This window comes from Oncorhynchus masou, chromosome 5 (assembly GCF_036934945.1).
Source record: "Oncorhynchus masou masou isolate Uvic2021 chromosome 5, UVic_Omas_1.1, whole genome shotgun sequence".
In the NCBI taxonomy this organism is placed as follows: domain Eukaryota; kingdom Metazoa; phylum Chordata; class Actinopteri; order Salmoniformes; family Salmonidae; genus Oncorhynchus; species Oncorhynchus masou.
In genome coordinates, this window is record NC_088216.1 from 17,377,295 (window position 1) to 17,399,849 (window position 22,555).

The 22,555-nt window shown below is 43.6% G+C and overlaps 3 protein-coding genes and 1 long non-coding RNA gene across 5 annotated transcripts; 1 reads left to right on the forward strand and 3 right to left on the reverse strand.

Moving 5' to 3' along the window:
* Nucleotides 1-675: 675 nt before the first annotated feature.
* gde1 (glycerophosphodiester phosphodiesterase 1) lies at nt 676-7,401 on the reverse strand. Of its 2 annotated transcripts, XR_010454829.1 has the most exons (7): nt 6,769-7,401; nt 6,435-6,610; nt 6,129-6,234; nt 5,304-5,396; nt 4,842-5,053; nt 3,373-3,508; nt 1,414-1,492 (listed from the first exon to the last, which is right to left on the reverse strand). XR_010454829.1 is itself a non-coding variant. In XM_064961882.1 (6 exons), the coding sequence occupies exons 1-6, from the start codon at nt 7,033-7,035 to the stop codon at nt 1,345-1,347; spliced, it is 1,002 nt and encodes a 333-aa protein (XP_064817954.1). In that variant the 5' UTR covers nt 7,036-7,400; the 3' UTR covers nt 676-1,344. The 2 variants fall into 2 exon arrangements, 1 of the variants encoding a protein (XP_064817954.1); XM_064961882.1 differs by lacking the exon at nt 3,373-3,508 and having other exon boundaries at nt 676-1,492; nt 6,769-7,400.
* Nucleotides 7,402-7,610: 209 nt separating this feature from the next.
* tmem186 (transmembrane protein 186) lies at nt 7,611-9,060 on the forward strand. Its single transcript, XM_064961891.1, has 2 exons — nt 7,611-7,729; nt 7,995-9,060. Exons 1-2 carry the CDS (start codon nt 7,727-7,729, stop codon nt 8,688-8,690), a joined length of 699 nt encoding a protein of 232 aa, XP_064817963.1. The 5' UTR covers nt 7,611-7,726; the 3' UTR covers nt 8,691-9,060.
* On the reverse strand, nt 9,036-16,097 carry LOC135535206 (4-aminobutyrate aminotransferase, mitochondrial-like). Its single transcript, XM_064961909.1, is given in 16 exon segments — nt 9,036-9,685; nt 10,335-10,446; nt 10,600-10,746; nt 10,958-11,125; nt 11,470-11,607; nt 11,793-11,833; nt 11,836-11,940; nt 12,306-12,369; nt 12,468-12,530; nt 12,625-12,717; nt 12,971-13,051; nt 13,137-13,186; nt 13,323-13,440; nt 13,882-13,911; nt 14,315-14,409; nt 15,342-16,097. Coding segments are annotated over 16 exon segments (1,560 nt in total). The 5' UTR covers nt 15,475-16,097; the 3' UTR covers nt 9,036-9,563.
* Nucleotides 16,098-16,199: 102 nt separating this feature from the next.
* On the reverse strand, nt 16,200-17,878 carry LOC135526267 (uncharacterized). The gene is made up of 3 exons (XR_010453278.1): nt 17,725-17,878; nt 17,046-17,165; nt 16,200-16,829 (listed from the first exon to the last, which is right to left on the reverse strand). It is a non-coding gene; the product is annotated as an uncharacterized LOC135526267 (long non-coding RNA).
* Nucleotides 17,879-22,555: the final 4,677 nt, after the last annotated feature.

Consider the following 22,555-nt stretch of genomic DNA (forward strand, 5'->3'; position numbering starts at 1 on the left):
TTGGCCCAGCATTGGCTGGGGTAGGCCATCATTGTAAATAAGAATTTGCTCTTAACTGACTTGCATAGTTCAATTAAAAAATATATATTTGCATAAGGCATGCATTTTGTTGTGGAAGAGCCTAGTATGTATGTTCAACATACATACTGGGAGTCAGAACATATGTAAGACGGGCAAGACATGTTCGGTAACTGAAGCTCGCCGGTGACGAGAGGAGGCTCAGACCGGCTTAACCAAGGTAATACTAGTCTACCTAGGCTTCACCCTGCCCCCTACACTCAGACACATCTACTCTATATAGGTCAATGTATGGGACTAACCCTCATCCTGCCTCCTATCGTCAAGGACCTCAGCCACCCGAGCCAGGGTCTGTTCACCCCCCTACCATCTAGAAGGCGGAGACACTACAGGCGCGTCAAAGCTGTGACCGAGAGATTGAAACCACTAGCCGGCCTCCGCCCAGTACCCTGCCCTGAACTTTACTCACTGTTACTAGCCGGGCTACCACCAGGTAATCAACCTTGCACCTTAGAGACTGCTGACCAATGTCCATAGTCATTGAACACTGGTAGGAGCCTCGGCTTCAGACTTTGCTTATGTTGTTTTAAGAGGTGAGGGGAAAGCCTGTGGCAGAGGGTTGACACCATGTCGTAGACACAAGGACAGAGAGAGAGAGAAGTTGAACAAATATACTTTATCCATACTTGATTATTTTTCCATTCCTATAAGATTATTTCATTCAAGTTAATGCATCTTATTAGGTTAGTATTTCATTGGAAGCTGGTTGGATGCCCACAGACTTTTCCTTATTCCAGTTAGACTATCCCTTCAGAAAAGCACATTATTGCACTGTGTGAGAATGAAGTGTTCATATTTACACAGATCCTTGACAATGGGAATGGTCATGGATTTAAAATATGACATATGTACAAGCTGTGGTCCCGTGTGGCTCAGTTGGTAGAGCATGGTGGCTTGCAACACCAGGGTTTGTGGGTTCAATTCCCATGGGGGACCATTATGAAAATGTATGCGCTCACTAGTGTAAATCTCCCTAGATAAAAGTGTCTGCTAAATGACTGAAATGTAACTGTGCAGTAGGTACACTCCTGAGTTGGTCATCACAGTACATAGGTGAAACTGGAGACACGTTGTTCACTAAATGAAGTCGCCCTGTAAGTTGAAGGCTCTGTACTGGACTGAATATTTCTATCATGCGTCTCGGGCATACAATACACAGTAAGATAAGTAACACAGGGTTAAAGCCGAATGTGTCCAATATGGGATTTTAACTCGCTTCAGTGTGTGTGTGTGTTTTCTGCAGGTTTCTGTGTGTGTGATGTCTGTTCAGTAGTGAGGATCACAGTTCTCCAGTAGGCTGTCAGTGATGTAGTTGATGTTGAGTATCTCCTGGTAGTATTGTTTCTCCTTAGCTGTGTTGACTGTCCAGCCCACCACCTCAACCCCTCTCTGAGCCCAGTACTGGACATAGTCCCTGGGGATGGAAGAGAGAAGAGAAAGTCAATAAGGAATCAATGTCCAATCAAATCAATACATGTGATGTGAGATGTGTAATAAAGGGAGACTTAGTGATTTATCTACTTCCCCAGTGTCAGATGACCCCGTGCAGTGGAGGCTGCTGAGGGGAGGACGGCAACATCATAATGGCTGGAACTGAGCGAATGAAATGACATCAAACACATGGAAACAACGGGTTTGATGTTGTTGATACCTTTCCACTCCAGCCATTACCACGTGCCCATCCTCCACAATTACGGTGCCGCCTCCAACCCCAAAATTAACTCATGGATACCATTGTTATGTCTCTGTGTCCAGTATGAAGGAAGTGAGAGGTAGTTTTGTGAGCCAATGCTAACTAGCATTAGCACAATGACTGGGAGTCTATGGGTATCTGCTAGCATGCTAGATAAAATCCCAAAGTATCCCTATAAGTGGTTATAGAGGGTGTGTACACTTCAAACAGCTAACGGTGTGGGTAACCGTTGTGGCGTGTAGTAACAACAAAGCAGCAGTACATAAGGGCGAGAGCAGCAAATCTTTGTTTCATCAGAAGATGCATCGCTCCTTCAAGCAGAATCATGTCATCATATAGAGGTCTAAAGTAGTGCACCATATAGGGAATGGACAGAACCCCCCCAGGAGGTTGAAACTATTACAGCTGCACCATCTTGACTTGTTGCATCACTGCTTGGTATGGCAACTGCACAGCCCTCAATCGCATGGCGCTACAGAGGTTGGTGTGGACAGCCCAGTACATCACTGGGGCCGAGCTCCCTGCCATCCAGGACCTCTATATCAGGCAGTGTGAAAGGAAGGGCTCGTCAATTATCTTGAAAAATAACGTATACTTAAACTGGAAATCAACTAATCCTCTGTCATTAACACAATGGAAAGGTTAAATGCTTTATTATCTAAATGTTGAAAGTAGGTGAGGTGACAGAGAGAAACAAAATGGTTCAGTTTGAGGCCATATGGCGGAGAGCGATGCGGGCGTTGGAGATGGGTGTGTGAGCAGGTGGGTCTGGGCAGGTGTGATGTAGTTGATGTTGTCATTTGTGTGTTTTATAATGTAAAAAATAATGTACAAAAAAAATAAAGAACCAGAAAATCATTAAAGACTCCAGCTATCCAAGCCATAGACTGTTCTCTCTCTCTTCCGCACGGCAAGTTGTACCGGTGCATCAAGTCTGACACCAAGAGGCACCTGAACAGCTTCTATCCCCAAGCCATAACACTGCTAAGTAGCTAAAAAAAATGGCAACACAGACAATCTGAGTTGACTCTTGAATGTTTATATTTTTTTGCACTCTACGCACTCACACTCCAACACACACACTCCATTTGCACACACACACTTATTTTGACTTCACACACACATACATCATATACTCTGCTGCTACTCTGTTTATCATTTATCCTGTTTTCTAGTCACCTTACCCCTATGCATATCTACCTCTATAGATCCAGTATCCCTGCACATTGTAAATACGGTATTGGAACTGACCATATATACAGTTGGGGTCGGAAGTTTACATACTTAGGTTGGAGTCATTAAAAGTAGTTTTTCAACCACTCCACAAATTTCTTGTTAACAAACTATAGTTTTGGCATGTCGGTTAGGACATCTACTTTGTGTATGATGAGTAATTTTTCCAACAATTGTTTACAGACCGATTATTTCACTTAATCACAATTCCAGTGGGTCAGAAGTTTACATACACTAAGTTGACTGTTCCTTTAAACAGCTTGGAAAATTCAAGAAAATTATGTCATGGCTTTAGAAGCTTCTGATAGGCTAATTGACATAATTTGAGTCAATTGGAGGTGTACCTGTGGATGTATTTCAAGGCCTACCTTCAAACTCAGTGCTTCTTTGCTTGACATCATGGGAAAATCAAAAGAAATCAGCCAAGAAAATAATTGTAGATCCTCCACAAGTCTGGTTCATCCTTGGGAGCAATTTCCAAACGCCTGAAGGTACCACGTTCATCTGTACAAACAATAGTATGCAAGTATAAACACCATGGGACCACGCAGCCGTCATACCGCTCAGAAAGGAGACTCGTTCTGTCTCCTAGAGATGAACGAACTTTGATGCGAAAAGTGCAAATCAATCCCAGAACAACAGCAAAGGACCTTGTGAAGATGCTGGAGGAAACAGGTACAAAAGTATCTATATCCACAGTAAAACTAGTCCTATGTCGACATAACCTGGAAGGCCGCTCAGCAAGGAAGAAGCCACTGCTCTAAAACTGACATGAAAAAGCCAGACTACGGTTTGCAACTGCACATGGGGACAAAGATCATACTTTTTGCAGAAATGTCCTCTGGTCTGATGAAACAAAAATAGAACTGTTTGGCCATAATGAGCATCATTATGTTTGGAGATAAAAGGGGGAGGCTTGCAAGCTGAAGAACACCATCCCAACTGTGAAGCTCGGGGGTGGCATCATCATGTTGTGGGGTGCTTTGCTGCAAGAGGGACTGGTGCACATCACAAAATAGATGGCATCATGGGTATATATTGAAACAACATCTCAAGACATCAGTCAGGAAGTTAAAGCTTGGTCGCAAATGGGTCTTCCAAACGGACAATGACCCCAAGCATACTTCCAAAGTTGTGGCAAAATGACTTAAGGACAACAAAAGTCAAGGTATTGGAGTGGCCATCACAAAGCCCTTACCTAAATCCTATAGAAAATTTGTGGGCAGAACTGAAAAAGCGTGGGCGAGCAAGGAGGCCTACAAACCTGACTCAGTTACACCAGCTCTGTCAGGAGGAATGGGCCAAAATTCACCCAACTTATTGTGGGAAGCTAGTGGAAGGCTACCCAAAATGTTTGACCCAAGTTAAACAATTTAAAGACAATGCTACCAAATACTAATTAACTGTATGTAAACTTCTGACCCACTGGGATTGTGATGAATTAAAATCTGAAATAAATCACTACTATTATTCTGACATTTCACATTCTTAAAATAAAGTGGTGATCCTAACTGACCTAAGACAGGGAATTTTTTACTAGGATTAAATGTCTGGAATTGTGAAAAACTGACTTTATAAATGTATTTGGCTAAGATGTATGTAAACTTCCGACTTCAACTGTAGCTCACTTACGTTCGTTCTCGTGATCTTCTTACTTCCATTTATTGTGTGTTTTTGTTCTACCTTCATTTATAGTACTACATTGATATTGATAACTGCATTGTTGGGATAACAGTTTTCACTGTCCCTCTGCACGTGACATTAAATCTTGAAATGTAGTGCACGATATAGGGAATAGGGAGCCCTTTGGGACTCTAAATAGACAGCGGTGACTCACAGTGATATGAAGTTCTTCTGCACCAGGAAGGCAGAGACGCCACAGAGGTTCCAGAGCAGGTGGTGGTGGGCCCAGTCCAGTATCACGTCTAGCACCTGCATACAGTGGTGTTTCCATAGCGACGAGAAGCGCGGCGTGCCGTCACCCAACCGACTAAGGCTCCATGGCCGGTGGGTCAGCGCCGTCACCACTTCCGGATCAGCCTGACGCATCTGGGATCAGGGGTTGGAGAGAAACAGAGAAGGGATTTTACTACGAGTTTATCAGGTCAAATCTTTCAAATGTCTATCTGTAATCTAATTTTCTTCCCATAGTGAAGCTGAAATTAAAATGGCTGCCATTTCATGGACACTTAAATCAATAGTTAGTCCTCTCATACAGAGAGATAGACACATCTAACCCAGCACCCATATAGACAGACAGCCCACTACTATCCTCTTGTCAACCCAACAGCCCAGTTACCCTGTAGATGACTTTGGGCTCAAAGGAACAGACGATGCTGGTGTTGTAAAGCACAGGGTGTTTCTGATACATCTCCTTTAGGGCTGCCGCTGCCTGGGAGAGGAGGAGAGAAGAACAGAACATGAAAAGGTCATTAATACACTTTCTGTTTGTTTGTAGAGTCTGTGTATATTTGTGTATGTGTACCTCTCAGACCCACTGGTGAGCCAGCAACTGTTGAGGGGTCAGTTAGATCAGTGGTTCCCAAACTGTGGGGCGTGCAAAGGGGTCGGCAGAGGGGGTGCCCCCCCCTCCAAAAAAAGGATCTCAGTTGGACCTTAAACTTATTCTTGAATGTTGTAATAGTAGAATGCACAAGGTGTAATTTCGAAAATTGGGTAATGCATCATCAGTTCCTCTTGTCATGTTAGTCATTGCAGACCTTAGAGAGATAGTTGTAACTTGTAAGAATTATCTTATTGTATGAGTCACTCAGATATGACATGAACACACAATGTGTAGAATTGTGGGAAATTGGCTTTAAAACAGAAAAAGATGTTCCCCCAATGATGGAAGAGGGGCCGGCCGGAGTGGAAAAGTTTGGGAACCGCCGAGTTAGATGACTGCTCTCAATTCTCAGTTTCTTGAACTGAAGTGGACCACTTACTAAAACCACAGGCTTTCAACAGGCCTAGCTGGTCCATGACTGTTCTAAACGTGTACTGTTAAACAGCAAACAAGAGAATTATCAAGCTTAGGCTTAAGAAGAAGACAAAGAAGTACTCAGTAGTGTGAAACTGTGTATAGTCACAAAAATCTTTATCTGAGGCTTCTGATTGGCTGTACCTCATCTGGGTGACCTTTGACATCAAAGTAGATGGTGAGCTGCAGTTTGATGCATTCCTCCACAGCCTCCTGCAGAGTGGGGACCTTCTCTCCCTGGAACTTGTCACTGTAGGAGCCACATAACATATACCGTGCCATCATTGGTCCTGTCCCAGCTAACGAATAAGCACAGAACACAATTTAAACCATGATCAGTTATTCATTTGAATATGTGTTTTAGTGTTGGGAACAAAAACATGCACACACTGCGACCTCCAGGACTGCAGCTGTCCTACAGTATCACACCATCTCTCTCTTCCCACTCACCGGAGTCGGTGCTTAGCGGCAGCGTCCAGTCTACCCAGCCCAGAGAAGCTTAGCTGTGTGAGGGGTCCCGACCCGTTGGTGGTTCGGTCTACAGTCTCATCGTGCATCAGAATAGGGACTCCATCTGATGTGAACTCCAAGTCCAGCTCTACGCCGGTCGCCCCGTTCTTATGGGCCTAGAGATGCAGAGAGAGAGGGAGATAAGTCCAGGAAGGTTTGCCATAATCATCTGGAGGCTATGTAATGGAAGAGAGAGCGAGAGATAATGTTATGGCTTTCAAGAACCACGAATCCTTGTTGAACAAATACTTCTCTCCTCGACTTCCTGACTCACCTCCCGGATGGCAGCCATTGTATTCTCCGGCGCATCATGCCCTCCACCCCGGTGAGCGACTAAGGACACCCCACCCGAAGCAGCGTTCTTAGCTGGCCGAAGCACCTGTCTCGCCTGGCTGGTCGGGACTTGGGGAAAACGGAACATGATCAGAAAGGCATAGAGGCAGGCGGTGAGGGCGGTGGACCATATCGGGCTCCGTGTTCCGAGGAGAACGAACGCGAACACCACAGAGAATAGGGCGATTTCGTCTCCGAGTTGCAGCATTTTTGCGCCGAGTCCATACGGTCACTGACTCACAATTCTGCGGTGTAGCCTGTTCAACACACTTCTGCTATGCTGTTGGACAGACAACAGTGCATTAACACTGTCATAAAGTTACAATTTCTTAATAGGCCAACGAAGCTTGGAAAGATGTCTCAATATTGTTCAAGTTGGCTGCAAACTGTGACACTTCTTTGGTAGATCGGCACTCGGGACTCCACCGAAGATAGTCTTGACATTCCTTCTTCAGTCTATGCAGAAGCAAGACACAAAATAATTCAGTGGCAACATTTGAAATCGTTAGCGTAGTTTCACAACATCCTATTCACATGTTCAAACAGCGACATTGTTGCCTCATAACTGTCATATTTGACCTCCCACTTTCCGTTTTAATAGGTTTGTGGAACCTAAAGTTTAAAATAAAATGTAAAAGACTTGCGCAATAAATATTATGCTTTTCAAAAATTATTATTGTTCACATTTATTAATATTAGAGATAAAAGTTATTGCACAAATACTTTATTTTGACCATATGTCGCTCTGCCCACAAGAGGGCGGAATTGCTCTTGGAACATTGCGTAAATTACTTCCTGTGCCAAAGTGCAAGGTCTGACCTAGCCATCTGGCTAACAGCGTGAAGGATACCTTCCTGAGATGTTTTCTCATATATTTTGCAAGATAGAAGCCAGCTAACATGGTTGGTAAATTAGTTATTTCTTATTGTCGCTTGACTCAATATTAGACTGTCAGTTGTATAGCCACTAATATAGAATAGAGTAAAAAAGAATACCGTTAGAATAAATTGGATGAATGAGGACGCAGCAAAATAATCGGTTCTCTGTTGTATGGCTTCTTGCTCTCTAAATAGCTTGTAGTTTTAAACAAAAACAAAGTATTTTTGTGTTTCTCATGTCTCCATCTGTTGCCCTCTACCCTACGCTCTCTCTGTCTCTATCCCACAGCATAGGTCTACAACACTCTTCCCTCGGCTGTCCTACCATGTGCTGGCCCACTGTAGAAGATACTGTGTGTTGAGAGGCAGCTCAAGGTCGCTAATCTGTGGCCCACAACCCCATGTAGTCACCCGACTGGACCCAAGATGGACGCCTAGTATCCAACACAGCTACCTAGTACCCCCATCCCCCCACGTCACTGCTCTCACCAAATACTCTGACTTATCCACCCAAAAATACAACCTCATCTACTCCTTACCTCACATCAAACTCCTGAGAGCGGTCTCCAGACTCAAACTGATCCAAACCGGAATCACCATGCTCTTACTCCCGCCCGTATACTACATGTATTTCCAAGGAGATGCTTCGTACCTACTGGTTAGCTACAGCACGGGGATAGCGGCGTTCGCCGCCGTCATGCTCTTCTCGGCTAGTCACTACCTGAGGCGCGTCGTCGGGATGATGTACCTGGATGAGTCCCAGACGACGCTGAAAGTGTCTCACCTGACGTTCTGGGGACGCAGGAAGGACGTGTATCTGCCCGTGACGGACGTTATGACTCTGGGGGACACCGGGGACTCCATAGGGGAGACTATATTGAGGTTGAAGAGATATAGTAGCTCTGAGACGCTGTACTTCTCCACTAGACTGGGACGTGTGGTGGATAGGCAGGCCTTGGAGAAAGTGTTTGGGACTTTGATTTGATGTTTTTATAGGGCTTTTCAGAGCCAAACCAGGCTGTACCGAGCCGAACAGAGCCCAGCCAAGCATCCACTATAGTTCCTGGAACTGTGCTGAAAAGATCTGAGCCTGCAGATAGGTCTGGGTTGACACAGTGGTGTGAAAAGGGTATTTTATGTTGTGAGCATTTAAAATGTTGTATATTCAGCAGCTAAAGAGATGCCTACCTACATATACTGCAGTCTGTTCTGTCCCATATCTTGACTGTGTGTGACCAAAAGAAACAGTGACATTTTGTTGGACACCTGCTCAGACTCACAGCCTTCAATAAATACACCCTGATCATTTAAGCAAAAAATATTTGACAGGTTTATTTTAAGGTACAGTACACAAAACACTATACAGAAAATGTCTACAGTTATTTGACCTTCAGAAAGTCCATTGCAATCAATCATCCCACAGTCATTTATGGAAATCATTTTCTTAAAGAGTTGGAGTGAAATAATGTACAGTAAAATACAGGAGTGTATACCCTGATGGTCGTCTATGAAGATCTTGATGAACCATCTGGCCTTAATGGCCATATACCCTTCATCTCCACCCAGCACAGCCAGAAGAGGACTGGCCACCCCTCAGAGCCTGGTTCCCCTCTAGGTTTCCTCCTAGGTTCTGGCCTTTCTAGGGAGCTTTTCCTAGCCACCGTGCTTCTACATCTGCATTGCTTGCTGTTTTGAGTTGTTGGCTGGATTTCTGTAAAAGCACTTTGTGACATCTGCTGATGTAAAAAAGGGCTTTGTAAAAACATTTGATTGATTGGAGGAGTGTCAACCTCTTCACTGCAGATTGACAGTGTATGGGTCTGTTTGAGCAGGGCCACATTGGATTCCTGTGTAGACTCTACTTGAGCTCAGCGATTGCGGCATTAAAGATATCCAGGAAGAGATGAGCATGGTGTTCCGTGAACACCAGAGCTGGTCGGAACCGGATAGATTGGGTTCCACAGCCCCCTAGAACCACACCTGGAACAAGAAAACAACATCATAAATAGTATTCATTCTTTACTAATGAATCAACGATTCACTTGATAGTACCACTGAATGTAAGTGATATGGATGTACCTTATTGATACTAAGCTAGTAAATATTATGCTGGATAATGTCCTGCATGTTCTTGAATCATTTGATAATCTTGCTAAATTGATAGTCTTATTCTTTTAGTTTATTCATCACATCCTACATGCTAAGAGTCTTACCCTTATTCCTGGCCTAGAGTATTCATCACATCCTACATGCTAAGAGTCTTACCCTTATTCCTGGCCTAGAGGATTCATCATATCCTACATGCTAAGAGTCTTACCCTTATTTCTGGCCTAGAGGATTCATCACATCCTACATGCTAAGAGTCTTACCCTTATTCCTGACCTTGAGGATTCATCACATCCTACATGCTAAGAGTCTTACCCTTATTCCTGGCCTAGAAGATTCATCATATCCTACATGCTAAGAGTCTTACCCTTATTTCTGGCCTAGAGGATTCATCACATCCTACATGCTAAGAGTCTTACCCTTATTCCTGACCTAGAGGATTCATCACATCCTACATGCTAAGAGTCTTACCCTTATTCCTGACCTTGAGGATTCATCACATCCTACATGCTAAGAGTCTTACCCTTATTCCTGGCCTTGAGGAGGAGGAGGTTCCGTGTGTCTTCATCCTTAACATCGATGGCACAGAACGTCCCGATGCCCCTCGCTTTACTGAGCAAGTGGGGGTACTTATCCTTGAAGAGAGAGGAGCGGGGTGATGCATGCTGTCTCATACACACACACACTACAAACGACCACTCTACTCATAACACAACCACAGTAAATATCAAACAGTGATCATTCTTCACTCCCTTAACAGTGACTCCTAACCTTTGACCCTAACTCACCTGTAGGTCGTAGAGTCCCTCCAGCATGACCTTGCCTGACCTCTTGGCCTGGTCCAGCAGGTTCTCTGTCTTGATGACCTTTATGACCTCAGTCAGCAACAGGTTCTTAGTGTGGTCTCCAAGCCACGTGTTGAAGATCCTGAACGGCTGGAGAAGAAAATAAGAGGAGAGGAGAGAAGAAGCAGAGAGAAGAGGAGATGGGAGAAGAGAAAGAAGAGCAGAGAGAAGACAGGAGATAGGAGATGAAGTGAGGAGAGGATGAGCGAATAAGAGGAGAGGAGAAGACAACGAAAATAAAATAAGGTTAAAAGGTTGATATAAAAGTACCACACATACACCCCACACACACACACACTACCTTGTCAGGCTGAAAGCTATCTTTCTGGTAGTATCCTCCTGTCAGCATCTTCTTGCTGAAGGAGACGATGTCAGCAGGGTCGTCCAATCCCCAGTGCTCGTGGGCCCAGAATTTCCCCGTAGACCCACCCCCTGTCTGCACCTCATCCACTAGGAAGGCACAGCCATGCTGACGGACACACAAAGGTCAGTAGGTTGAAATGACTAAAGACCTGTGTAATCACAATACTGTTTACAGTGTACTTGCACAGTAAAGTACTGATTTCTAGATGAGTGTACCTTGATAGCTTCATATTATTTACCAATTAATGTATTTAAATAAGTATTTGATAAAACACACCTTGGTAGGTGTGGCTTATACCAAGTCTCAATTAAAGGAATTATATTCAATATCTACTAATTTGATCATTTTCACTAACAATCAAGAGTATCAAATCAGTTAGATTGTCAGCATGATTCATATCCCTCCAGATGCTCTGTACTCTGTCTAACCAGTAAGGATCCTTTCTCTACCTTCTTGGTGATTCCCCTGAGCTTCCTGTAGAAGTCGAAGGAGGCGTGGTTATCCCCTCCCTCTGCCTGGATTGGCTCGATCACCACCCCCGCTACGTGCCGACCCTTCTGATTCCACTTCACTATCAGGTCCTCTGCCTGAGATGGGAGGGATTGAACAAGGGATGAGAGGAATAGAGGCAAGAATGAAGGTCAGGGGGGAGAATGAAAGAAAGGATAGTTCAGATGGATGGGAATGGATTGATGAGAGGAATAAGGGATGAGAGTCAGTTGGATGGTCAGATTAGGAAGAAGAGATTTTGTATATATAGAGAGAGACTCACCTCCTCCAGGCAGCGTGCCTCCTCCCGTGCGTTCTCCCTCTGAACTGGTCCAGGGGGTACCTCAGCTGGGGGAAGGGGGCGATGGGCCAGTCAAAAGACGGCACGTCTAGCTTCTGTATGGCCTTGGTGTGAGTGGTGGCCAGACAGCCTGGGAGAATAGAAGAGCCTTGAGTTCAGACTTGATATTAGGTGGTTCTAAAACCTATGTATTGTCATTGCAATTACCTACATCCCAGTTGGAAGTACGTTGTGTACCCACTCAGTACCCTGGTCAGATTGTATCAGCCTAAGTAATTACTATGTAAGTACCGTGTGTACCGACTCAGTACCCTGGTCAGATTGTATCAGCCTAAGTAACTACTATGTAAGTACCGTGTGTACCCACTCAGTACCCTGGTCAGATTGTATCAGCCTAAGTAACTACTATGTAAGTACCGTGTGTACCCACTCAGTACCCTGGTCAGATTGTATCAGCCTAAGTAACTACTATGTAAGTACATATTAAAGTCTTACCCAGAGTTCTTCCGTGAAATCCGCCCATGAAGGACAGAAGAGTCAGGTCAGGGCAGCCAGGAACCTGGAAAAAGAACGAGAGAACACCAGACTGAGAAACTGCTGGCCCTTTATAACAAAATGACAAACAGGAGAGTTGTGAGGGAGTGTGACGTTACCTACCTGGTTGATGACACTAGTTCTTACTTCCTCTGGAGTTGGTTCCGGAGTTCCTCTCATCTTGTTCTAAGAAACACTTAGAGTAAAAGCCTGCTATATATATAGGCCATATTTAATATAGACTTTATAATTGCGTTACTATCCATGGTCCTGCCCTTACTCTGTACCAGATGAAGATGGCTTTGTAGGCGTTCTCATTGGAGCAGGATCCACAGGCCATGGTCTGGACCCGGCTGAAGCCCTTGGGTGCCACCTAGTGGAAAAATGGAGGAAGTGCACCAGTCATGTAAGACCTTGAGTTATTTGATTTCATTCCATTTATTCTTAGGTTTGAATCCGTTAATAAAGTACAAAGTCCAGGGGATAACACAATACAGTATCATTGAACACTTATTTCCAATGTGGTCCTCTGTGTCACAATATGTCTTGAAATGTATGCATGGTTAGTAATAGTGTTAAACAGGCTGTGATGTTATATTCCGAGGTGTATTTGAAATCAAACTTACTGCCATCAGGCTGTTGACAAGCTTCTCAGAGAATTGCTCTGGTGGCATCATCCCAAGAGCTGGTCGGTTGACAAACGTTCCCTGACACAGATTGTAGAAAATAGTAACACATTATCAATGGCAAATCGAATGTCTTTCAATTCTCAAGATCAACTTTGCTGCTTACCATATTTTTCGGATCCGTCATGACTTTTGTGAGTGCCGGGTGATTGTATCCTGGAAATCACAGAGAGAAAAATTTACATTTGAAGTCTTTGGGTCTTTCAGTGCTTTGACTCATCCTTGTGGCCAAGAGTTTTTCCTGACTATGTGACCTGACCAGGAACAACTCTGGGTCCTATAGAATACCCACCTATGGGTATGGATGCGATCTGGGTGTAGACATCCAGCATGCGGTTCCCATCCACGTCCACCAGGTAGTTACCTTTACTCTCCTCATAGTCACAGAAGAAGTTCACCTGGACAACACTCTGTAGAGGGGGACAGAGATGTTCACCTGGACAACACTCTGTAGAGGGGGACAGAGATGTTCACCTGGACAACACTCTGTAGAGGGGGACAGAGATGTTCACCTGGACAACACTCTGTAGAGGGGGACAGAGATGTTCAAGAGGGACAGAGATGTTCACCTGGACAACACTCTGTAGAGGGGGACAGAGATGTTCAAGAGGGACAGGGATGTTCAAGAGGGACAGAGAAGAGGCTATCTTCACTGGTGCCTTTACACATGACGCATCGTACAAATCCGATGTGATATGACTTGTGGACAGAGGACGTCAAGGAGAATAAGCCACTTTTTTCTCGATGTGGACATTTCTCTTCACCGCCTCTCTTTTTGTCCTTCAGCAGTGACATGACATTTCATTCATATTATATCATATACATCTGAGTGGGTTATGTGTATTTCTTACCTGAATACTCTCCAGTTGTTGTGCTAGGATCTGTGGAGAACAACAGTCGAGATGATTGGATACTACCAGTACTTAAGAAAACAGCCATGCCCTGAATTTAAAGTGCTTTGAATGATGTGTAATTGATTGATCCCTGAGAGCTTTGGCCTGGCCAATGTTAATAGTCACAAGATATTTCACAAACATTCATAGACCGTTTTAAATTGTTAAAAAATATGTTGTTCCCCTTACCATCCCTGCTACCCTAACTGACAGACAACAATACTGTTAGACAGTTGGCACTTTGCAGTGAGGGACAGATTTACGAGAATACGAGAATGAAACACAATCCCATAAAACTGTCTTTAATAGTGTCATTTTTCTTGCCGTTGCAAAAGTGTGATAAACTTTGGTCCGAGGTGTGATATGGTCGAGCGTTGATCCATTAAGTCACCTTAGATCTGGGACCTGGAACCTCCGTCTTCATACAAGGACCATCAAACTCAACTTCCTCAACTCTTTTAGCGGTTGTTTGTTGATGCGGGGGTCCTATGGAGAATGGGAACGAGATTCTATGGGTTATTTGAGTTCTGAAGTTTTGTGCCAACGCCAAAAACACATCCAATCAGTGGGAAGTCACAGTACGGCAAATCACAAATACCTCACGAGGAAGATAGATATTAATCTGTAATGAGTGGGATTAAGAGGAGTGCACAGAGGTGGGAATTAATGATCAACTGTGTTTTCCAGTTGTGTCTTGTTCTGGGAAGTTGAATGGCTCAAAGACATGATGCTTGTTTGACTGACAGAAAGTACACGTGTAGGATCTTCATTTGAGCCAGTCTGCCACTGCAGGAAATTAATCCTGCAGTAACAGGATAATTCATGGACATTTTTGTAGGGTTTGATACATTTTTCGTAAGCGAAAATCAAGTCCGACATTTTCAAAGTGGAAATGACAAACTTCAGAAGCCTTTTGAAAACCTCAAATACACAAGTTTAAAATGTCCTGCGTTGTAACAAATGTAGCGATATTAACATAATGTAGCGATGCATTCAGAAACTCACAAGACATTCCACAATCTCCTTTCTTCCAATTGTCATTGTGTTCAATTTATTAGTTATTACCGTAATGTTGAATATGTACTATCTTTCAATAAATAGCATATGAGAAGCCAGCATTACCTATTACTAAACAGCAAATTCTCCAGTGTAATTATTATTTTTTTAAACACAGTGTTTAATCAGCACTGAAAGTGTGGAGTCTGTGGACCCATATACACACAGGAACAGTGTTAAATTAACACACTGCTTTGTGTAAAGCCTTATTGAAATATTTCCCAGAGTGCCTTGCCTTTCGAGTAAATTGTAGACTTTACCACCCACGACTGTATTTGTTAGTGACAGAGACATGGTTGTAGCATTCATCTATTTTGATAGATCTACCATGGTAAGCCATATAGAAGTTTCTCTCCTCTTACCTGAAGCAGACAACCCACGGCTGGGTCTCAGAGAGGAAGCAAGATGGCGGCTTAGAATACTGGAGGCCATGCTTCTCAGCTGCCACTGTAGCTGGAGCAAGAAAGAAGAATGCAAAAAAAGGTTGATTTTCATCTTTTCTTGAAACTCTGCACATAAATACCAATAAAAAATACCAATATTTTATAGGTTATCACACATACAGTATACTCTTAAAAATAGAATATCCATATCAAATGATGCTGGTTGACTGCGCAGTAGTTTAAAATGTAAAGGAAACACTCACTGTGGAAGTGTGAAAATGTGATGCAGGTGGAACCACAAGACTGTATGCCATCGTCCTTACTACACAACAGTCTTTTATATCTCAACCTCAGCCATTTAGAGAAGCGGGTGTGGAGGTGGGGGCCAGTCCTTACTCCACAACAGTCTTTTATATCTCAACCTCAGCCATTTAGAGAAGCGGGTGTGGAGGTGGGGGCCAGTGCGGAATCATCCGGTATACCACACACCACTATCATTGACTAGACTGCTCTCAGGGAGACTAAAGGGTCAGGTCATGACAGTCATAATTGCAGATACAGGATGTATCAAAATAGGTTGGTTTTAGATTAACTCAGTTTTGTAAGAGGACTTCTATGACAGGTCAGGGAGGGTTTCATGTATTCATTCATTGCTGAGGTCACGATTCTTACATCCTGAAATGTCCAGTTTTCCAAAAGGTCAAACGTTAAGCATTGATAGACATTGGAACAACAGGTTAACATGATTCCTTTGGATTATTATTCTGGCATGGAAACTAATTATTATAAGTGAAATAATCTGTCTGTAAACAATTGCTGGAAAAAGTACTTGTGTCATGCAGAAGGAAGATGTCCTAACTGACTGGCAAAACAACAAGACATGTGTTGAGTGGCTGAAAAACTAGTTTTAATGACTCCAACCTAAGTGGATGTAAACTTCCCACTTCAACTGTATATGCCTAAAATACAGTATAGTTTCAATACACATAAATGAAAGTTGAACAATGTAACTATTCAGTGTTGATAAGCAGAATAGTGCAGGTGATAAGTACTGAAGAGGACATTACTAAGGAGATCATCTGCATGTTGGCAGTGAAAAGATTCATTAAAGACGGGTTCATACCCCACAACGTTACAGTAACATCATTACTACAACAACCAGCTGGTATCAACACAGCAACCAGGGGAGTGAGAGAAATAAAGAAGGAAAAGGATTGAGGGAGGGAACAAGTTCATTAGTCTGGACAAAGCTTGGCCATCCTCCTCCAGAAGTCCACCCTTTCCTGGTTGAGTCTTCCGCCCTTTAAACATATGATTGGCTGAATCAGTCCGTGACAGATCACATGAGGTACCAGGCAGCCAATCCGGCGACAGCAGCCGCCCAGCTGGCCAGAACCATCTGACCAACAGGATGTTTCAGCAGCATCATGGCCAACTGACAGGCAAAGTTAGTGTTGCCACTGGCCACTAGAGAGAGAGAGGAGGAAGAGAAGAGAGAGAAGGATAATAATTCAGTCATTCATGTTCTAATTTCTAGAAACTATCCTGAGTGAAAGATTGCATTGTGACCTCATTCTGTTACTACTGTTAGTACCAAATGTGTTGTCACATGACATGTCTAATTGATGCCAAACACAGAAAAAGGAGATGTTAAAGTGTGAGAAGTTCAGGCAGGCAGCTTACCCATTTTGGCAGCGTAGTAAGGGCACTTGTTAATGTCTCCGTCCATGTCCCCATGACCATGTCCTGGGACCCCTGCGTCCAACACCACCTCCTTGATGCTCTTCCCTGCCTCCTCCAGCTCTGTGAACAGGTAAGTATCCAACAGCATTAAATCAGCATCTTACGACAAAATACTACAAACATTTAATGAGTATGATGTTTAAAAGGCCAAACCATGTTCCCAAACCCTTTTACATCATTTATATCACACTTATCAAGTGTTATGGCTTCATATCAGTGTTCTTCAAGCTCAAAACAGCTGTTACGCTAACCACAAGACAGCTGTTTGGATACTTATCATATGTCAGTCCTATATGAGGTAGATCACTACTAGCATCATGAAATCGGCGGCAGGGTAGCCTAGTGGTTAGAGCGTTGGACTAACCGAAAGGTTGCAAGTTCAAATCCCCGAGTTGACAAGGTACAAATCTGTTGTTCTGCCCCTGAACAGGCAGTTAACCCACTGTTCCTAGGCTGTCATTGAAAATAAGAATTTGTTCTTAACTGACTTGCCTAGTTAAATAAAGGTAAAATAAAAAAATCCTGAATAAACCGCGTGGAGCGAAGCCGAATGTAAGCTCGCGAGATCAGGATGGTTGAACGAGGTTAATGAAAATCACCCTGATCAATAATATCTTACCTCCATGTTGAACTTGAAGGCCAGGTTCGAGTCGGCTATGATCCTCTCCTGGTCTCCTGGTCCATCTCCAGCTCGTTCATCCTGCTCCTGTACAGCTGTTTAAAGGCCTTGGCGCTGTGGATGCCCTCAAACTGGTAGAAGTGCAGCCCTTCGCCACTCGAGGGCAGCGTCAGCGCCCGCTGTGCCACCTTCATTAGAATAGGGTTCATTTTAATAAATTAATTAGAATCAATTAGAAAATATGTGTGGATTAAATATTAAATACATTATTTTCTTTAGGAATTAAGTAAAAGTTGTCAAATATAAATAGTAAAGTACAGATACTTAAAAAAAAACTACTTAAGTAGTACTTTAAAGTATTTTTACTGAAGTACTTTACACAACTGGGTAAGAGGAGTTGCCAACAGGTCTTTGCTTTTAACCTGAATTTATTTAAGAGCTATGTATGTTTAATTCTGTCAGTGCACTTAAACGTTTTCTAAAACCCTATTATTATATGTAGACTTGAGCATGTGCGAGAGAGACAGAGAGATATACATTTTATCTGATTAGTTACTTATGACAAAGTGTCCCATAAAGTTGTTGGATTCTGTATTTTACATTATAGCCATTAGATATATATGATTAAATATTATCTGATGTTGGTTGTGTGAGATGTCTGCATTTGTGCACTGGAGCATCATTATGAGATTAAACAACTGCTTGCTACTTGCCTGTTCGTGTGTGACAAGAACTGAGTAACATGGTGTGACCTGGATGTTGCAAAACTGTAGATAACAGCCCAGCAGATGCTTTGTCCTTATGTTTGTATGTAACAATATTGAGCACATGGTGTGACTTGCTGTATCTTATAAAGTTGTGATAGGGAGGGGTGGTCATCACAAGGTTTAACTGAGATGGAAAAATACTGAACAGCACAATAGCAGGAACACAGCAACTGTTCTAACTAGGCTGCGATACCAGAACAGTAAGGATCCATACATCAACGGAGGGAGGACTCCAAGAAGCGCCAAGAGGCGGGGACCCGCCTGAGCGCCTGCAACAGGCTGAGCAAGTTTAAACCACGCCCAGCCTCTACTATGATAGGCCAACAGACGGGTTGGAACTATGTCTATCACAGTATAAAGAATACTGTTTACATACATCCTTTCAGTTGTAAAGGTTTTCTTCCGATGAAGGAGAGGAGGACCAAAATGCAGTGTGGTTATTTTGATACATGTTTAATAGAAAGATAAACACAAACAATACAAAGGACCGTGAAAACCTAAACAGCCTTATCTGGTGCAAACTAACACAGACAGGAACAATCACCCACAAAACCCAACACCAAACAGCCTACCTAAATATGGTTCCCAATCAGAGACAATGACAAACACCTGCCTCTGATTGAGAACCATATCAGGCCAAACACAGAAACAGACAAACTAGACACACAACATAGAATGCCCACTCAGATCACACCCTGACCAAACAAAACATAAAAACATACAAAGCAAACTATGGGCAGGGTGTGACAGTCAGTTCTCTGTTCTGCCCTGCGTGGAATTACAGTGAGCCCGTATATATGAAAGTTGCATTTGCCATTTATTACTTAGCTAATAAAAAATACGTAGTATAAAATCAGTGACTCATTGTTATATTTATCCTGATACCAGATTCGAATTTACGCAAATCAAATCAAATTTTATTTGTCACATACACATGGTTAGCAGATGTTAATGCGAGTGTAGCGAAATGCTTGTGCTTCTAGTTCCGACAATGCAGTAATAACCAACAAGTAATCTAACTAACAATTCCTAAACTACTGTCTTATACACAATGTAAGGGGATAAAGAATATGTACATAAGGATATATGAATGAGTGATGGTACAGAGCAGCATAGGCAAGATACAGTAGATGGTATCAAGTACAGTATATACATATGAGATGAGTATGTAAACAAAGTGGCATAGTTAAAGTGGCTAGTGATACATGTATTACATAAGGATGCAGTCGATGATATAGAGTACAGTATATACGTATGCATATGAGATGAATAATGTAGGGTAAGTAACATTATATAAGGTAGCATTGTTTAAAGTGGCTAGTGATATATTTACATCAATTCCCATCAATTCCCATTAATAAAGTGGCTGGAGTTGAGTCAGTGTCAGTGTGTTGGCAGCAGCCACTCAATGTTAGTGGTGGCTGTTTAACAGTCTTGTGGCCTTGAGATAGAAGCTGTTTTTCAGTCTCTCGGTCCCAGCTTTGATGCACCTGTACTGACCTCGCCTTCTGGATGATAGCGGGGTGAACAGGCAGTGGCTCGGGTGGTTGATGTCCTTGATGATCTTTATGGCCTTCCTGTAACATCGGGTGGTGTAGGTGTCCTGGAGGGCAGGTAGTTTGCCCCCGATGATGCGTTGTGCAGACCTCACTACCCTCTGGAGAGCCTTACGGTTGAGGGCGGAGCAGTTGCCGTACCAGGCGGTGATACAGCCCGCCAGGATGCTCTCGATTGTGCATCTGTAGAAGTTTGTGAGTGCTTTTGGTGACAAGCCGAATTTCTTCAGCCTCCTGAGGTTGAAGAGGCGCTGCTGCGCCTTCTTCACGATGCTGTCTGTGTGAGTGGACCAATTCAGTTTGTCTGTGATGTGTATGCCGAGGAACTTAAAACTTGCTACTCTCTCCACTACTGTTCCATCGATGTGGATAGGGGGTGTTCCCTCTGCTGTTTCCTGAAGTCCACAATCATCTCCTTAGTTTTGTTGACGTTGAGTGTGAGGTTATTTTCCTGAAACCACACTCCGAGGGCCCTCACCTCCTCCCTGTAGGCCGTCTCGTCGTTGTTGGTAATCAAGCCTACCACTGTTGTGTCGTCCGCAAACTTGATGATTGAGTTGGAGGCGTGCGTGGCCACGCAGTCGTGGGTGAACAGGGAGTACAGGAGAGGGCTCAGAACGCACCCTTGTGGGGCCCCAGTGTTGAGGATCAGCGGGGAGGAGATGTTGTTACCTACCCTCACCACCTGGGGGCGGCCCGTCAGGAAGTCCAGTACCCAGTTGCACAGGGCGGGGTCGAGACCCAGGGTCTCGAGCTTGATGACGAGCTTGGAGGGTACTATGGTGTTGAATGCCGAGCTGTAGTCGATGAACAGCTCTAACAAAGTTCATTGGGATATTCCAAAGTGGAGCAGCTGGCAGTGGTGACTATGTGTGCTCACACTGAGGACACCACTAAATGATTGGGTATGGGGAGGATAAGCTAATGTAATTCCTTCTCGGATCACTTTCCTCCTTTTGCACCTTTACCCTTCGCTTGTGGACTTCAGTGCACAACACATCAGCTGTCTGGGACTAGGCGGAAAAAAACTTTCCAAGCCAAACCTTCAAATCATAACCGCTAACCGACACACAGCCTACATCATTGTCACCATATTATCTAACGTCATAGTCAACATAGCTAACAGAACTAATAAACCCGCTAATCATGTAGTATAGTGTACAGTCAGCAAGCAATTTAGCATTTACACCGGCAGGCGCTGGTGGCAATAAATGTATAAAACCAAGAGCTTACCTTGAGGAGTTCCAGTGTTTCATAGCCAGCTAGCTAACATAGCGTCCCTCTGTGTTTGAGCCGGGTGTTTGAGTAGACTAAACTAGATAGCTAGCTAAGTAAGTGAATGTGAAAAAATACTATGAAATATAGTTAGCTCTCTCTCTCCCTCACTATCATGGTTATACTTAATTTTTGAAGAAATGTATTTACTCAAAACTGTTCAACTATTGTCTTTCTCTCTTTTTGAGTTAACTACTGACCACATGTTATGCACTGCAGTGTTAGCTAGTTGTAGCTTATGCTTCCAGTACTAGATTCATTCTCTGATCCTTTGATTGGGTGGACAAAATTTCAGTTCATGCTGCAAGAGCTCTGATAGGTTGGAGGATGTCTTCTGTAAATTGTCATAATTACTGTGTAAGTCTATGGAACGGGGTGAGAACCATGAGCCTCCTAGGTTTTGTATTGAAGCCAATGTACTCAGAGGAGGACGGAAACTAACTACTGTACACCTTCATTGCAAAACAGTGTCTTTAATTCAATTATTTGGTGACATGTTCATATATTTAGTATAGTTTTTTTCTAAAAGGATGGTCCTCCCCTTCCTCCTTTGAGGAGCCTCCACTGGTATATACTCTATCAGTTATCCTGTTAGAGCTTTTGTCCAGAATCCACTGCAGTGTTTCAGGTGCAACGTTTGTGGTCAAGTTGTAGCAGTTTGTAGGAGGGAGAATCCAAGATGTGGGAAGTGTGCAGGGGGGCATGGGGGCATGGGGGGGGGGGGCATGGGGGCATGAGGGCATGGGGGCATGGGACAAAAGATTGTGTAGTTTCAGTAGATACATTTATGTGTGTCAACTGTAGGGTTGCCCATGTTGCTGGGGATCGGAAGTGTCCGGTGCGACAGTGGCAAGTGGAGGTGACCAGAGTCAGAGTACTGCATCCTCTACTTTCTTCATTGGCCCAGCATTCACAAACAAAATGCTGGGCCAGAGAAGAAAGTAGAGGAGGATGGGTCAACGGTGAGGGACCCTGAGATGATCCCTGTGAGTAGTAGATCTGTGCCAGCACAGAGGGATAGGCCAACGAGTGATATATGTTTCAGTAAGGTTGGCTTCTTAGCGTTCTTAGCAATGGTTATCAGCTGTACCGCAGAAATGGAACGTCAATCACAGAAAATAGATGTGGTGCTGGCAGCTGCAGAGAGGTATTTCGGTGGAGCTTCAGAAGAGTTACAGGGTGTGTTTAGTGGTGGTGTCCCATCCACCCAGCCTGGTGGCAAGGGGCATTAGC

Coding starts and splice junctions, on each gene's coding strand:
- gde1 (XM_064961882.1), bottom strand. CDS start 7,035: ATGCTGCAACTCGGAGACGAAATCGCCCTATTCTCTGTGGTGTTCGCG. Junction 5,054..5,303: donor AGCCCAAAGTCATCTACAGG/GTAACTGGGCTG, acceptor CCCTGATCCCAG/ATGCGTCAGGCTGATCCGGA. Junction 1,493..4,841: donor CAGAAGAACTTCATATCACT/GTGAGTCACCGC, acceptor TTCCATCCCCAG/GGACTATGTCCAGTACTGGG.